At 37.0% G+C, this 18,076-nt stretch overlaps 1 protein-coding gene across 2 annotated transcripts in view; it reads right to left on the bottom strand.

Moving 5' to 3' along the window:
• ITPR2 (inositol 1,4,5-trisphosphate receptor type 2) overlaps positions 1-18,076 on the bottom strand; it is a 472,751-nt gene that overhangs the window by 258,534 nt on the left and 196,141 nt on the right. For both annotated transcript variants that reach the window (XM_038577122.1, XM_038577123.1), the window contains exons 27-31: positions 6,956-7,045; positions 6,714-6,839; positions 3,592-3,714; positions 2,549-2,749; positions 144-395 (exon numbers count right to left, since the gene is read on the bottom strand). In XM_038577122.1, coding sequence (XP_038433050.1) covers positions 144-395; positions 2,549-2,749; positions 3,592-3,714; positions 6,714-6,839; positions 6,956-7,045 — 792 coding nt within the window. The remainder of the gene's footprint in view (positions 1-143; positions 396-2,548; positions 2,750-3,591; positions 3,715-6,713; positions 6,840-6,955; positions 7,046-18,076) is intronic.

An 18,076-nucleotide genomic window follows, 5' to 3' on the forward strand; every position in this document is an offset into this window, starting at 1 on the left:
TTTCCTAATTAAATAGCTGAGTAGCTGAGTACAATTTCTTGACTAAATACATTATCTCATTATAAATAGTTTGGGGAGTTCTGGCACTGACGCATTTTATATCAATAACAATTCTGTGGCTGCCAAGCTTTTGTCAGGCTTACCTCAGGGATGCAGTCATCATGGGTCACCACCCTCACTATGTCATCCAAGGGCAGAAGGGAATTGCACTTAATTTCAGTGTAGACATTCTTCCCCTCTGTGCATGCTGCCAGCAACTCCACCAGGGTGATGTGGTAGGCTAAGGGGCCACTCTCATCCCCTCGGTCTCTCTCTGAACACATCATATGGAGAAGGATGGGAAATGATGCTCTATCATTGTAAAATATCAGCACATCTTCACCCCCATTTATCAACTGAAATGATAATAAGAGAGTCTACATAGCAGTCCAAATGTTCATCCTTTGCAGCTACTGCCAAAAGTTTGGTCTATCTGGAAACACATGCATCTCTTCATAAAAACATATATATTGTAAACGCAGAACTCTACCAAGGCAAGATGGGAAAAAGATTTTAGTCAGGTGCCAAGTGATTACTTATGAATACTATCAAAAGCAGCCAGGGAAGTATGGGAAAGGTAGATGGGGACAAGAATTAAATGGCATAAATGATAGCTAATTATTCACCAGTGAGTTACCCCCTGAAATTAAACCTGCAGAATATTTCAAGAAAGTTACTTTCCTCTCCTTCAAATGGAAGATGCTATTGTCAAGATATAAGAAGTCTCCTAAGTCTAATTTTCCCAAAACAGAGTAAAATACCCCAGCTCCCTTCAATAGTGACAGAATAAAAAAAGCATGTTCTTTGAGTCAAACGCCACTCTACAAGAATCTGGAAATTCCATGTGTCATGAGCACCAGCAGGGAATGGAGGTTAAAGCAGAGATGAGAGAAATAGAGAAAAAGAAAACTTAAAAAAAGAGAGAGAAACAAGTGAATAAGTGGGGCTTTTAGGATATACATTTTCCTTCATATTTTGTTAATATAATTTTAGTGGAGAATTCCAGCAGGTGGTAATTTTATTGCTCAAACTCCATAATGTCTAATTGACAATTATCAGTTCCAATTTTCTAACCCCAATGGGAGATATTTGGGGGACATATTTTTTCTCTATTTTATTTAAACTGATAACAGATTTAAATCAATAAGACAACTGGCTTGCTTTGAACATTTTGTTGAAAGAAAATGTATATGTGTCAAATTATGTACTATATATCAACACAATATAATATTACAAGTACTTCTTTCCACATAAAAACACTTCCCCTAATCGGTGCCATAAACCTTTGCTAATTTTTATTCACTGCTTTTCCATTTTAATTATTTCCTTAATGATAACAATACAAAATCAAATTAGTTCCCACATTTCTAGGCAATGAAGAACAATTACAATGTAAATGTAGATAAGAAAAAGGAAGATTTTACAAATTTAAAATGTTCTTTAAAATGCTTACTAATTTACATTAAAAAATTCAAGACTTTAAGCTGAATTAATTTTAAGATATCTATGGGGCAGGAAGAACTCACATTATATCAATATAGGAACTCCCCTCCCCTCATTCCCAAATTGAAAGAATATAATTATGAAAATCACCTCATATCAATATAATCTATTATATAACTGTTTGGTAGCCTCGGTTGAAAGCTGCCTTATCCATATAGGCCTTTAGAGAACCATTAGGTCACAGAGCAATGATTTCCCCAAATGGGCTCAATTTCTCCAAAGTACCAGTTGGTTCCTGGTGAGTAACTTACTCATTGCATAAATCTCGCTCGATGTCAAATATCACAATGAAAAGAGCAAAATAAATGAGGGACGTCAACCATTTGTGTTTCTTAAATTTCTAACTTATTCTAAATAGCTAAGATTCCACATATCATAAATCACTGATGGATAATTTCTATCAATTAATTTAATTCCCTATCTTTCAGGAACAGAGCAAAAAAAGGCAGTGGGAAAACAGAATTTAAAACATCCTGTTAGGAAACGCCTGGATGGCTCAGCAGTTGAGCATCTGCCTTCAGCCCAGGGCATGATCCTGGAGTCCTGGGATCGAGTCCTACATCAGGCTCCCTGCATGGAGTCTGCTTCTCCCTCTGCCTATGTCTCTGTGTCTCTCTGTGTGTCTCATGAATAAATAATAAAATCTTTAAAAAAATAAAAAATTAAACAAATAAAACATCCTGTTACATACTGAAAATTTTAAAGTATAAAATGTGTCACTTGCATTCGCACTTATAACATTTCATAGAATCTTGATAATTAAAGTACACAAATTCATTAAGGATCAAAAAGAAAAGTAAACTCAGAATATTATACAATCAACTTAATGGTATGTTACTTCACTAGATTTCAACAAAATATACTTGTTGCTTAAGTCACTGGAACTAAATTATTTTCCAAACCTATGTTGTGGTTTTTTTTTTTTTAAACACTATAGATTAACAGAAAACACATACATGAGCACATTATGTATGTGTAGCTGTTAAAATGCAAACTGAGAACATACCTCTGTCATTACCATATCCTGGCATTTCTTCACATATTTGCCATCTGCTTTTACAATCGTTTGCAAGAACCTCAGGTACTCCACATGGCGACCGTGTGTCTCGATGCAGTGCACAAAGTGCTGCACCACTCTCTCGCTGATCTCATTGCAGAGATGGTAATTGTTCATGAAGATGTGCCGCATGGTTTCTGCTTCAAGGAGCTAAGCAGAGAGGATTGTGCCCTTGTAATTCTGACAAGATCAATTTTCTATTTTCCAGTATTTAGATTCATTTCCCTGCTTGGGATCAGTTTTATATTTTATGCAAAGCCATAGTGAGTTTCCTGGGCAAGCTTTCTACAAAATGCAATGAAATCATTCACCATTAAAAGCAAACTGAGCTGGGGTGCCTGGGTGGCTCAGTCAGTTAAGTGTCTCTGCCTTCGGCTCAGGTCATGATCTCAGGGTCCTGGTATCAAGCCCCACATTGGGCTCCCTGCTCAGCTGTGAGTCTGCTTCTCCCTCCCCCTCTGTGATCTCTCTCACTCTCTTGCTCTCTCTCAAATAAATAAATGAAGTCTTAAAAAAAAAAAAAAAACAAACAAAGAAAAAAGCACACGGAGCTCACAAAGGAATTTAGTTGGAAAAAGGAGTTTATCATAAAGGTCAACACGATGACAATGGTATTCTTGAGATTATCTATTACTCAAAGTTAGCTCTTCCCTAGTATCCACTGACGCACTTTTACAGTTACCTCTACTTTTGAGTTTTCTACATTTATCTCACTCATGGCATTGCAGCTGTTCTTTGTTCTATCACATTTTTTTCCCTAACATTAAACTATGTACATATAAAGAAAGTTGTCACTTGCAGGTAAAATTCATGTAATATTTCAAGTTTCTGTGAATGCCTCCTTAATGGAAATAAAACATATCCACTTTTAGGGAGAGAATTCCTTCAAGGAAAAAGATAAGGTGGGAAAGACTAATAAAATTCCATTCATCGATGCTGCTAAAACAAATCTAATAGACACTATAAACAGTAGGAGTCACTAAAATACTTACACCAGGAGTTAGAAACAAATTCAGATGTTTATGAAGGAGAACTTGGTTCTGGGGATTTCCTCGACAGAAATTCTGCAGGAATGTGTGGGCCAGATTCATCACTTCGTTCATCTTTTCATCGTTCTGTAAGTGAAAGAGTAGCGATGATACAGAGAAACAAACAGACCATAATACCAAATATTATGAAAAAGTATATTCTTTCCCACATGTACTCTTTTTCTGTCTGCTACTGTGTTATTCTCCCCCTCCCGTGTGCCCTTTCTATTTCTACACTTTCCCCTATGACCTCTCTGGCCTCCCCCATCCCCACTGTCTTCTAGATGTTTCTCACCTTCTCTTTATTTCTCTTTCTACTACCTGTTGTGTTCCACTCTCAACCCCTCTTTGTTCTCTTTGTTTCACTTTCTCTCTTTCTCCCCAACATCTCTGCTTATCCACTACATTCTCCCAGGTCTTCCCATAGCTGCATCTTCCTTCCCCACCTCTGCACCCATAGCTCATCTGTCCTGCCTTTCTCCCTCTCTCTGGCCCCTACTCTCTGCCCTCCCTCCTCGGCTTCACCCCTATCCTTCTCATCCCTCCCTTCTCTTGGACTTGTTCTATTTCCCAGTATTTCCACATATCTGGATTTTCCTGTTTCTTGTTTTCTCCTCTTTCTCTACCTTCTAGATCCCCTTCCTTCTCAAACTCTTCCCTTCCTACTGCTTTTTCCAGCATCCATCATCCCTCATTCTCTTGCCTTGTCCCTAGTCTCTTTCTTCTCTCCACTCACTTTTCCTCTATTCCCCCTCCCCCTGGTAAATTTCTTTCTTTAGATATATTTCTGACCTTATCTCAACTGGACCATTCCCCTCCCCCCCCACACCCTTGCCTTTTGCTATTTACCTTGTATATTTCCACCTCTTTTTTTTTCTTTTTCCCCTTTGCTTTTTCATATCCTCTATATGCCAATCTTTCTAGGTCCCCTTCTTTGTGAACACATGTACTTGTAAGTTGTTTTCCTTATTCACTCTCATTTTCCAAACTCCCATAACAGTATCATTCAATTACAGAAATCTCAATAAGAAATTCTAAGTCTCAAAATTCACAAAGGTTGCCAAGTTCTCTTCTAAATAGTAGTCTTTCAACAATATCACTGAAACCATCTAAATTTTTCCTGAGTAGTTGATTATTCAATTTGTCATGTAGTCAGTGTCAGAGATATAAAACGGACTCATGTTTTGAGTACTAGTTTCAAAAAACAATGTTTTCTATTTTTCCTAATTTGAGAGTCTATAATTTATGTCATCTATAACTAAACAAACAGCCTAAGATCATTAATAGACCCATTTTCTCACATTTAAAATAGGGATGATTTAACTAGATGAGTAAATGACACCAAAAACTTCATTCCTAACTTCAGAATAGGAGATTTCAATTCAAAATCTACTATCCTCAAAGAGACTTCAGCAATAGGAATACTCAATTCCCACTGAAAAGCTGGCCAACACAGGAGAACACCAGGGCCAGATCTACGATATTTGACATTTCTTTGACATTCTCCTCTTATTCATTTTTTGTTTCTGAACAATCCAGTTATTAAAACTGAGTGAATCTATAAACATAATGTAGTAGCAAAATACTGAATGCTAAGTTATATTATTAGAAGGGATTTGATCACGTGTGCAATGCGAATGGGACAATATCAAAGATGGAATAATTTGGATGATCAATGCTGAGGATTTAATACCTTTCGTTGCCTTTCAATAATTCTTTTATTTTATTCTGTGCCACAGAATGAATTATGCCACCTAAGGAAGGGTAGAATTTACAAGTTTACGTGTTAAAAAGTAGCTGAATCAGGGAGCAATCTCATTCAAGGAGCGAAAGTCCAAGTGGGGGAGAACATCTGCACCAGCAGAGAGCCCTGGCATGGCACGGTGGCACCTGAGAAATAAAGAGGGCATCCACCCTGGGGCTGTCAGAGCCTGAATGAGAGGCAGAGTGTGTCCATATGGAGCAGTAGGTAGCAGCAGTGATGGAAGATTAGCTATTTACAGTATTAACAAATGAATAGCTATTTCAACACACACACATATGTTCCCTGGCTTTGTCTACTTAGAAGGCCTAGAAAGACTAAACCCCAAAAGCAGTAAGTACCCTTAGTTCTCAGAACTTTGCTTCTACTTGTTGTTCTCCCTCAAACACAACCAGGGCCACTTAAAGAAATGGCTGACTGCAGGGTTGGAGCAAGGAAACGCAAGGTGACTCTGAAACATCTTAATGTGCAAAAACCAAGCAACTACTCAAAGAATGAGGTGCATGTTAGAGGGCAAAGAAGCTAGCTCAAAGGGATGCCACTGGGCAGACTGAGGATGATCTAAGAATACACAGATAATTAGAGAAGCCTACTGCAACCGATGGAATAAAATGAGCATCCAAAAGTTCATACAGATTAAAATAAATAAGTCAAAAGTTTGGTGAAGAATGGGATATTTACTTAGTTTCTAAGAACCTCATCACAAAATACTCATTAATTACCAAGGGAAAATGAGTACTTCACAGTGGAGAATTCTGGAAGACACCACCTTAATCAAGTGATCAAAGTAAACACCAAGAGTAATGAGATCAAAATCAAAATCATGTGCCTCCTGATAGGAAGTGGTGGAAGAACTTAGCCTCACTTCTGTTATGTTCCTGCCAATGATGCATAGCTGAGGAAACATTAGTCGGTCCAAATTAAGGAACAATCTTCAAAAGAGCTGGTCTGTCTTCAAAAGTGTCAATGTCATAAAAGCTCCAGCATGAGGAGATAACAGACATGACAACCAAACAGCGCCTATTTCTGAAGCGGGTCTTTTTGTCAAACAGGACACAGTTGAGATGATGAGAGAAATGTGACCAGCACCTGAGGATTAAGTGGCAGCAAAGTGTCAGTGCTCTTTCCTGAGCTGGAAGGTTGTCACACGGTTATGCAGAAAGAAGAGCTTCCGTTTTGTAGGAACCACATGCCAAAGGGCTCAGGGCTGATCAATTTGGTGACTGACTTCCAAGCAGTTCAGGGAAAAAATTCTCATAACTTTGCTATATATTTGAGATAATATCAAAATAAATTTTTTTTAAAAAAGTTACCAACCACTAACCTTTTCATAGGGAATCTTCAGAAGATCCAATACCACCGAATGAGCTCCCATGTTTTTCAGTAATCGTTGATGTTGATTCCGACACTTTTTATTCTGTACACAGAGTTTACTTAGTCTAATCAAAATCTTTAAAAATAAGAAAAGCATTAAATATAAGGAATACGATATTAAATAGAATACACAAACAAAAATTATTTGCCATGCAAATATAAACCCAATAAAAATATCTGACACATGCTAACCTCCTTTACAATCCGGTAGTTATTGCTTTTATTGCTGTCAATCTGAGGTTTCCTTGTTCCATCCTGCACCGGACTCAAAATGCTTGATTCCTAAAACAAACACAAGTATGTATTTTTATCTCACATGTAGTTTTGTGATAAATATATTTACTTTTTAATAAATAATAAATATGTTTTATAATTATTTTGTAATTTATTATTCAAATTAAATATTTCCTTTGTACATTTTTTATCACATAAAGAGCTCCTTGGCTTGAATAAGTCATGCCAATTACCATTTCCCAATAATAACCAAATTATAACATAAGCAGTATTACTAATAATTAATGAGTTAAGTCAAAAAGTAAAAGTTATTACACATAACCTTATGCTAAATATATCAGACATATCATTGCTTTATGTTGCCTAGAGGAGAAGGAATAGTAAAAATCCAGGGGAAAAATGTGTAATTTTATCATCAGGGATAAACTACAGGGGAAAAAAAAGGTGAAGAAGCATATCATAACAGCTGAAAAAACATTTCAGGGATGGAAGGAAAGAACACTTTAACCCAAGAATTCTCTGCCAGGTTACCATGACATCCTTAAAAGTCATGGCTTAGGGCCAGCCAAGCATGTACAGAACCAGGAAAATGAAGAAAGGAAAATAAAATTTAAATTAAAAATAAGATTTTAAATTACTAAATTAATAAAGCTTATTAAGAGGTCCTGAAACACTAAAAATATTTCATTGTACCAACCACTATCTGTAGCAGCACAATAAAAAACAAATATAGGGAGTGACATATCTTAAATATCAACTCTTATAATCACTGGGTAAAAATGAAACACATTACAAATAATTTAATACATGAGCATTTATTAAGACTTAATACATGCCTGGTACTAGACAAAGGTGAGTGGATCTAAAAGAAATAAGATATGCAGTCCTTCCCACAAGAAAATTATAGTCTAACTAAAAAAAGCTGGGAGAAATATGAACATAAAGATTTGAATTGAGCAGAATTCACTATTCAGAGAGAGAAAGAGAGAATAGCTCTATCTTCAGACAGCTTTATGAAGGAGGTCAAGTTGAAGCCAAGGTCTTGAAAGATGAAAACTATTTATTTAAGTATGAGAGACGTGTGGGGGGAAAGGGGCACTTGTTAGGTGAAGAAGTCCCTTTAGCCAAAAGTATTGCAGAAAGAGCACACATAATAGTGTACAGAGAATGGCAAGAGCAGCCAGTAGATGTTGCAAGAGAGAGGGCAATTAGTAGAGTGGGACCTGATTGCTTTCCTGACTGACAACATGTACAAAATGGCATTGGGATCAATGTCAAGTCCAACTTTAGTCAAAAACACACTAAACTCCTGACTATGTTGATGGTGTTGGTTCTCACAGTTAAAGGGGACCCCAATCTAAGCTCAGGGAAAAGTAGCAAAAATATGCAAAGCCAATCAATGTAATTTAATTTGCCCCAAGCTGTTTCCATGACAAATCACAAAATGAATAGAAACCAAGAAATAAAAACAAAACAAAACAAAACAAAAAAAACCCCACAAAACTAACCATGCTAGTCAAGGAATTCTGATGCAAGGCTTCAAGTAGAGTGACTTGAATGGTGGTGACCCATCACCACTCCTCAGTAAGCTTTGTATTCATCTTTGCTTCTGTCCAAGCAAATATTGCCTCTTTCCTACCTGAAATTCCAGTACCATCTACACACTTACCTTCCCTGTTATGTCTCAGAGGAAAAAAAACTTTTGATGCAGGGATTTTTCAAATCCATCTTCCCTGCCTCCCCTCCCTGCTTCATCTCTGTTTCCTGTGCATAAATGGATGGTTTCTGCTCTCTAGTGATGGTTTCTCACCTCTTTAAAAATATGGCTAAGTGGAGGCTAACCAAGGATTTTTCAGTAGTATTTCCCATCCTTGGAAGAAGTAGTCCTGCATCTCAGACTATGGCCCCACTCGATTTCTCAAAAGAATACTCTCTACCAAACTGTATTAAAAGTGTTTTATGTGCTAATGACTCATAGTGACCAACACTTTATTTAGCATTTGATTCTGTAATTCACTATCATTTTCTTTAAACCTCTCTCTGTTTTATCATGCCACAATAGTCTTCAAGATTATTTTCTACCTTTTGACCACCTTGTGTCTTTAACTCAACAAAATTGGAACTGCAAAAAGTGAAGAATATGAATCTGAGAACATTCACGGTGTTACTGTTGGGAGTCCAGCATTATGTCACCTATCTATCTTGACAAATTCTAGGAGGGAAAGGAAAGCAGTCCAGCCTCCACCACAGGTAAATAAAAGAGAAAAAAGGAATGCAAGAGATTGTCTGCAAGACAACAAACACTAGGCGAATCCTAGAAGGTTATAGAAAAAGGTATAAAGCTACATATGTAAGAGAAGCCAGTGCAGAAGAGGGAAGGAGCCCAAGTGCTGATATGGATGGAAACTATGTAGATAGAAAAAGCCAGGGGGTCAGAGAATGAGATAAATAGGGTTCTATCTGATAGCAAAAATTATTGATGAGAAGTAGAAATTGCAAAAGCTAGAAATATAATTAAATTTCCTTTTTTTCTGATCACAAAGGTGGAGGTTGAAATTTTAAAAGGCCATGTTCATTTTTTTTTCTGGAAGAAAAGAAATATTAAAGAAAACCAACTTTGTACTATAAACCAGGATTAAGATATTACCAAGTCTAAAGATTTACAAAGCTCCTACAGTGAAGAGATGTTTCTGATATATGTCACCTTTAAAAAAAATCAGTTGAAAATACAGGCAAAGTTTTGGCAGATATATTTAAGTCCATTTTTCAAACAATGACCTGAAGAAAAAGCAACTGTCTTGTTCTAAGAAAAGTAATCTCAGGCAAAATGTACTGCATTACAAAAAGCTATGCTCTTTAGTACAGCCCAGAAGATACAGGCAATTCTAAACTTCGTAAGTATGGGAATTATGAAGAATAATTATTTTAATTTAAAATTGCCAGCAGTCAACAAAACTAGGCATCACTGGAGAATTCAATAAGCAGCCCCTTTTAATTTCAGAAAATAATTCAATGTAATTAAACGGAACAAAAATATTAACCTACAGAACATCTGGATGATTCCAAAGCAGATCAGGGGAATTTAAGAAATATGTAAACTACATAATTATGGTTAGGTTTTATTTTATTTTGATGCCAAAATACTCTAAGTAAAGGTGTTCCAAAAGTTTTCCTCCAGAAAGGGCAAAGAGTGATTATATTTTTTATATTTTATGTAACTTTGATCTTAGATCAATGGCCAAATCTACAAAGCCCTGTCTTCGTCCTAACGTCAAAATTTTAGTGAAGTACAAAATGCAGAAGTGTAACTTATGCCAAGTCCCAGAGCAAAGCAGGCTCCAAAAAAAATGTGTAACACTGAGAACAGTGCTATGCATATAGTAAATACCCAAATTATCTTTCTGATAACAGTGATGAAGAATAGATATGGCACTCCAAAAGCATTTGCACTTTATTATTATTATTTCCTATCATCTGGAAGAATTTGACCTTATTTCCTCTAATGGAATATAGGAAACTGCTTAGTTCAGTGATTTCATAGAGGCAGTTAGATTTTTAATTGCATAGCATTTACTGCAACATAAAACGGTAGGTTCCAAAACAATATAGCAAGAATAGTTTAGAAGAGTCTAGATATTTCTAGAAGAGTCCAGAAATTGGATAGGTAACAGAGTTCTAGGCAGAGACTCAAAGAGTGAATACCTAAACAAATACTGGTTCTGAATATAGCTACCCACCCCCAAATTTATTTTGCATCAGTCAAGCAGACTTTTTTATACGAGTAGCAAAAATCATAAAGGTGATACTGTATGAGCTATATGGTGAACTAAATATTGGCACCAATTAATGGAATCTGGCTCCTTAATTTAAACAAGGGCAATGCTTATTTAAAAAAAAAAAAGACGTTCCAAATCCTACAATGTAGAACTGCCTGCATCTGCAGCTGCATGATTAAAATAGCTCAGTGCATGTCTTCTCTTTGTCCCCACCCCAATGAAGTCAAAGGATGTCCTTCCTCAGCAATGTTGTCAAGTTAGCAAGACTGCAAAGCATTCTGCTCACCATCTGTATCCCTAGCCTTCTCTTCCTGTAACCATTATTCAACTCCATCAGTGGCATCACTTACCAATCACCATCTTCCCAAATTTGGATGTCAAAAGCCTTCCTTTTCCCTTCCCATCTTCTTCCAAAACATGAATGAAAATGCAATAATCTATCTTGTATATTTGATTCACCAATTAGATTATAATTTAGTTGAAGCTCTTCATAAAAAATATCACTTCCTTCAGATAACTGAATGATAACCTCACTGTGGAATGATATTTTTTTCTCTCTCTCATCTAAGAGTGACATCATATACCAGTCATTTAGGAAGATACCTAGAGGGTTGCAGAGTCCTAAAATCACCCTAGATCTACTTATCTGATCTTGTATGCAAAGCTAATTTGGACAAATATGGAGTCATGGTTAACAGTCTCTGCTTCCCCTATTTGGCATCTAAGGCTGCTTAGCCCAAGATCTACAATGTGCAGAAGAGGTGGTGTCCACCATTTCTGGCAGGTAACTTCCCTCAGCTCAAGCCCAAATACTTTCCTTTCTAGAGAGTAAAAACATATTCCTAACCTTACCCCAAACCTGTTTTCCTCTCCCTTTGTCTCAAGACAAATGCAATATTCTGACTGGCTTGACATCATTTTAATTAGTATTTGATGATGTTTAATCAGATGTCCTAGAAAACATCTCAAGTCTCTCAGCCACCTGTATCTCTGATAAATAAGGTACCAAAAAAGGGTGTGCCACTAGAGTACATTAGGAAAAGAGGGAATATATTGATGATGAGTATATTCAATGTTAACTCATAGTTGTTTTCATAAAATTGCAGCAGGAACCCATTACAATACAGGAACATACAACAATTTTTTATAATACTTTATATAATATATAATACTTTTTTATGTAATCCTCACCAGTATTATATATGGAAACATAGAAAGGATAGGCAACTCTCTAGTCAGCAGGGTGACACAGAATAACAAAGCATTGTACAGGAAATGAAAACGGCAATATAATAGAGCCCTTAGAGACTGTGTCTGATACCTGATATGTTAGGTAAAAGAAGCTTCCCCAGTGACGATCATATCACAACACTCCCTAATACAGCTGTGAAAAGGATGTTGTCCATACAGAATCTAAGAGAAAGGCATCAGCACCTTTTTTTAGACTCTCTCTTTAACAAGCAATCATTACAGAAATATTAATGCCTGGTCTAATGACATCTGCATGCTCTGATGTGACTGAATCAACTTCTATAATTTTCTTATAAGCCATCTGCTGAGGAAAAGAAACCATATAGGAACTTAGAATCCTCACTAACAAATTAAATTGAAAACAAAAGGCAAAGTGGGAGAAAAATTAGTGAGACAGTAACTGTTTTTATAACAAGAAGAGAAATACTAAGTTTATCATAAAACAGCAGTAATTTTAAATGTAGGCCAAAGGACAAAAAAGGAAAAGATTCTTATAGTGTAAGCAATTTAAAGAAATAAATTCAGGAGGTACAAGCACTACATTTAAGAATTTGCATGACAACCAAATAGAATGAGGATGTGTAAAAGGAGCATTTGGCTCAAAATCAAAAATTAGCTTTCAGATGTATGTCCTGTGAAAGGACTTATTTTTATGACACTCATCTATAGCAATCACCTTCATCAGCATTTGCTCAGAGGCAAAGGACTGGGATATGTAATGTTATATAAACAAATGAAACCAATATACAATGAAGTCTGAGGCAAAAATTAAAAAAAGAAAAACAGAGATAAGAAAACAAATCTCAGAAAAGGAAAATTCAGGAAAGCCTGCTCCAAAATTAATGGTTAAAGTTCTTCATGCCATTACCACAGTGTCCCTCAATGATTAGGTCATGTAGGAATGTTCTGTCGAAAGCACACAGACTCCATCTGTACCAAGCCATGAAGGTTAAACATTCTACCAGTTGCTTTTGTCAAGAGTTAGTCAATCATAAGTTTTGCTGAAGAAACAAAGTTTATGTAGAACTATTATCCTCGCTGTGCAGAATCAAAGTACTAACACTTGGGAAAGCACTTTTTCTCTGCAGATATTCTAGAGGGATCTGCCTTCTTGCCGGCTTCCTTTATCAAAGGAAAAAGATCAGAAGTGGCAGGCAAAGAATGGAAACCAGTTTTTGCTTTTAAAAAATAATAGAATGGGGCACCTGGGTGGCTCAGTCAGTTCAGTGTCTGATTCTTGATTTTGACACAGGTCATGATCTCAGGGCCATGAGATCGAGCACAAGTAGGGCTCCACGCTGGGTATGGAACCTGCTTAAGATTCTCTCTCTCTCTCTTTGCCCCTACCCTCCCTCCCCTGCTCATGCATGCTCTCTCTCAAAAAACTAAAATAAATTTTAAAAATTAAAAAAATAATAACAGCCTATGGAGGTAACAGAAAATCATGAGACAAGGAAGGTATGCCTAGAAAAAAATAGAGAAAAAGCAATGGAGGGAAGTAAAGCAAAGGAGGGAGAGAAGAAAGGAAGGAATTAAATTCATTCTCTCACTAAGATAAATCTGCATGAAACCCAAATACCTATGAGGAAAGTTAATGCTAAGACAACAAGAAATCTCAATAATGAGAGTACAAGATTCCCAGTGAAATGCAAACAGTCAAGAAATCTTCAAGGACTTTTAAGTCTGTTTAAAATAATCACAGAGATAAAGGGAGGAATAATGTCTCTCACACCATGTGGACACCTCTGTGGTTGTCACATGCTCAGGTTGACTCCACAGTGTCACTTAGCATAGATAAAGGATAGCTTGAGGGACCCCTGGGCGGCTCAGTGGTTGAGAGTCTGCCTTTGGCTCAGGGCATGATCCCAGAGTGCTGGGATCAAGTCCCATATCAGGCTTCCTGCATGGAGCCTGCTTCTCCCTCTGCCTAGGTCTCTGCTTCTCTCTCTCTCTCTCTCTCTGTGTGTGTGTGTGTGTTTCTCATGAATAAATAAATAAATAAAATCTTAAAAAATATAAAAAATAAATAAATAAAATAAAGGATAGCTTGATTGAGAATAGGGGACACTACAAGCCAAGTGCCAACAAGAGAAGGCATGTGTTCCCCATCCTTCCATCATCCCACAGTAGGTGCTGGGTGCTCTGCTGAACACCAGCATGGCTCTAGATTTCTGAGTACCTGCTCCTACCCCCACCTTGTAGTAACTTCTTATGGGGCAAGTGTGAGAGCAGCCTACCAATGAAGGTGCACACAAACTTCTTGGGCAGTAGGCAGTAGGCTGTCTGGATTTAGATGCCCATTGTTTATAGGAATTTATCAGGAACACCAGCTATGGAGCCCTCAGAAATTGGACAGCTCCTGCTGAGTAGAAGCCACAGATCCCATCAGAAGCCAAACTGCTGTACAGCCTTTCAGAAGAAAAGACACTGCCTCCCACACTCCACATCCTGACCCCCACAAACAGTCCAGCCAGCTTGTTGTCTATATAATCCAGAGTGAGCTCCCAAGGACATTTTTCAGTTAATTCCATTCCTTACATTTCAAATCCATTAAAAGAATAAAAAAAAATATGAAGTTAAGCAGGCAGATATGAATCTAGAATGCATGGATGTGAAAAAGAACCAATCAAAAACCCTAAAAAGTCCCTAAAGTAGAAACTAGATAAGCAGCTCAAACATTAGACTCCAGATCAGTGAGAGTATAAGTAAGCTTTTTAAAAAGAAGCAGGCAATCAAATACAGGTGAGTAAATAAACATAGAGATACAGACATACAGATACAGACACAGAATTATTGTGAAGAAAAATTAACAGCCAAAATAAATAACATGAGTGGGAACGTCTCTTAGAAATGCTATGATAGGGGATCCCTGGGTGGCTCAGCGGTTTAGCGCCTGCCTTCCACCCGGGATGTGATCCTGGATTCCCGGGATCGAGTCCCGCATCGGGCTCCCTGCATGGAGCCTGCTTCTCCCTCGGCCTGTGTCTCTGCCTCTCTCTCTCTCTCTCTCTCTCTCTCTCTCTCTGTGTGTGTGTGTGTGTCTCATGAATAAATAAAAAAAAGAAAGAAATGCTATGGTACCCAAGTGACCAGCTTCTCAACCCTTAATAAAGAGGTGTATGAACATAAATGGTAATCCTGACTTAACCCATTCAGATATTATTTTCTGAGTTAATCTTTTCTTTCTCTATTTAGAATTCAACACCTTTTGAATGTGATAAATTAACAATGCTACTGATACCATCAAATTGTTATACTCTAGCCTTTAATCTTTCAACAAGGATGGTATAGTCTTTCAATGCCCGGGAAGATAAGTTTAATAAAAAAAAATATATCATATATAACAGGTAATAAAGCTCATAGGTGCCAAGGTTGCAGTGGGCTTACTAGATGACCAAATCCACCCATCCTCCTCCCTATTTATAAGAGATCAAGTACAGTATTAGGATAATTTTGGATCATATGCTGAGACTTGCCAGTATTAGTAGATAGATTGTCTATTTATATTTATTGCCCAGAGTAAAGAGAACCTATCATTGAGAAAAAAAAATTTTTTGTTATAGGAAAGATTTTTTATTGTGAAGATGAAGAATCACATTTAAGAAAATCACATTAATGTTATCTGGTCTTCTGATATCTAAGCAGGCACAAAGTTAGACCATTATGATCTGTTTTAAAACAATGCTAATCATTCTGTGTTTAGAGCCTTTGTAAAGATTCACTAAACAACAAAGGAGTATTATCTGTATTGGCCTGCTAGAGTGCATGCTGCCTGCTACTGGCTGTTGCCATTGACATTGTGACATATTTCATCCTGTTTACAATAAATTGTCACTATCTTTGGCAGTTGGTTCATTGCAAAGTGTAGATTATTTGGCTGTGTACAAGTCAGCAACTTTGTAGTTTCTCACTTTTTTCTCCTTATATTAAACTATTATAAATGTACCATCTTCCAGGCTTCTCAATTTACCTATTTGCATATGTTTCTACTGCTGCCACCCTAGTTCATGCTTGCATAACCTCACAACTCAATTTAAGCAAGAGGCTCCTACTTGGTCCCCACCTTTAGTCTCTTGCTCTGCCAGACTAAATTTTGCAAGATAACTTAATTATCAGAGGCTCCCAATTTCCAGACACTTCATATACAAGCCACTTATTCTTGTTGAACTCTGATTCTCTTGTTATTACTCTTAAATACATTAGCTAAATAAATCCTCCCAACCCTTCAGAATAGTGAAGCCTTCTCCAGGTCCTCAAGCCCACACTGATTCCTCCCTCATCTCACCACATAGGTCAGTATTTAATCAGACATTTTGTCATATTCTTTTCTATGTGTTCATTCTTTGAGGCAAGAGGCATATCTCAAACATTAGATCTGATTACAGGTATCAAAAGGGAATAAGAAAGGAAATGAGAAGTTCAGGTGTGTACAAAGGCTTACAATGGCATAATGGTGAAGGAACCAAAATTATACTCTAGGCAGAATGTTTAAAAGAAGGATTTTGCTCTAGAGAGACACAACAGAAATCAAATAGAGGTGGTTCAGGTGGTCCACATTGCTTCAAACCCAGAAACAGTAAAGAGACATTAAAAGGATAAATATGTGGGCTCAAAATAAAGAAGAATCTGAAGAAGTCTTTAAGACTTCAAAGGAAACTTCAGAACTGTCAAATATGACAAAATAAAATTGCAGAGAAACCTCTCCAAGTATACAGCATCTAAGAGTGATAGATAAAATCTTTTAAATATCATTTTTTAGTTTAAAAAATCCCTTTTTATTAAAGAAAAGGAAATAAATGGAGGCCAGAAACAAAAATTCATCAAAATTTCCAAGCAGTAGTCAAGCACTGGATTCAAGCAGAACCAGCCCTGAGGGCATGTGTCCATATCTGATAAACTGGATACTGAGTTTGATTATGTCCCCCACACACACAATGGAAAAAAAACAAAGCCTGAATCCCAAGCAAGATGAGGTGCCTTGGAACCAGAAATCCCTAGAGGAGATACACAGAATAAGCCAGGAAAAGATATGGTCTACAGAAGAACAAAGGGGTACCTGGCTTAGCCTTGGCTTGGTCAAAGCCAAAAAAAAAAAAAAAAAAAGGATAAGAATTCTCCTGAATACAAAGACAAGTCCACTTTCACTTAAGATTTGGGATTAGAATTCCCACAAATAAAGGGGCTTCAAAGATCCCAAGCCCAAAACACTGTTTAACATGGTTACAAAAAGTATAGCAATCCAATGTCACAGAAGCAAATGACATTTCCTCTGGATTACACATAAATCCTCAGAGGAATGACACATACAAAGTTCCAAAGAATCTAAGTTCATAATATTTTTTTAAATTACTAAATATCTAAGTAAACACATTTCCATGGACTCCTGCAAGAGTAGCCACCGGAAAACTGCAAATGGCCCTCCTATGACAAACCAGCTACATCCTAGATAAAGAACCTATCTTAAGTACATTTCTGGGCTCACAGAAAACAAAGGAGTCCAAAACTCCACCACCCATCTACAAGAAAGAAAAAGAAAAAGTCAGCTGAAGCCAAATCAGAACTCTAAACTTCAAGACACCATGATAAGGTTTTCTGAAGGTAAATGCCAACAATTCAGAGATGAAGTCTGTTCTAAGCAAGTATCAAATTCAGAGAGCTAAACCTGAGATTCCTGCCTTCAGACAGATGCAGGAGAAGAAAGCATCATGGTCTCAGGCTAGCAGGGACCCCGGGCAATAGACCAAAGTAATCACAAATACTCTAAGAAGGAAAACATACCCAATTTCAACCCTCATGCCTAAGTTAAAAAAACACAATAGCTCAAAACCAACACTAATATTTATAGCAGCCTTATTTATAATGGGCCCAAACTGGAAGCAACCAAGATGTCCTTCAAGAGGTGATGGATAAGCTGCTGTACATCCAACAATCAGGTGTTATTCAGTGATAAAAAGAAATGAGTTAGCAAGTTACAAAAGGATATACAAGAGCCTCTAATGTGTATTGCTAAATGAAAGAAGCCAGTCTGCAAAAGCTACATAACCATTAGGCC

The sequence above is a fragment of the Canis lupus genome, chromosome 27 (genome assembly GCF_011100685.1).
Source record: "Canis lupus familiaris isolate Mischka breed German Shepherd chromosome 27, alternate assembly UU_Cfam_GSD_1.0, whole genome shotgun sequence".
NCBI classification, from domain to species: Eukaryota; Metazoa; Chordata; class Mammalia; order Carnivora; family Canidae; genus Canis; species Canis lupus.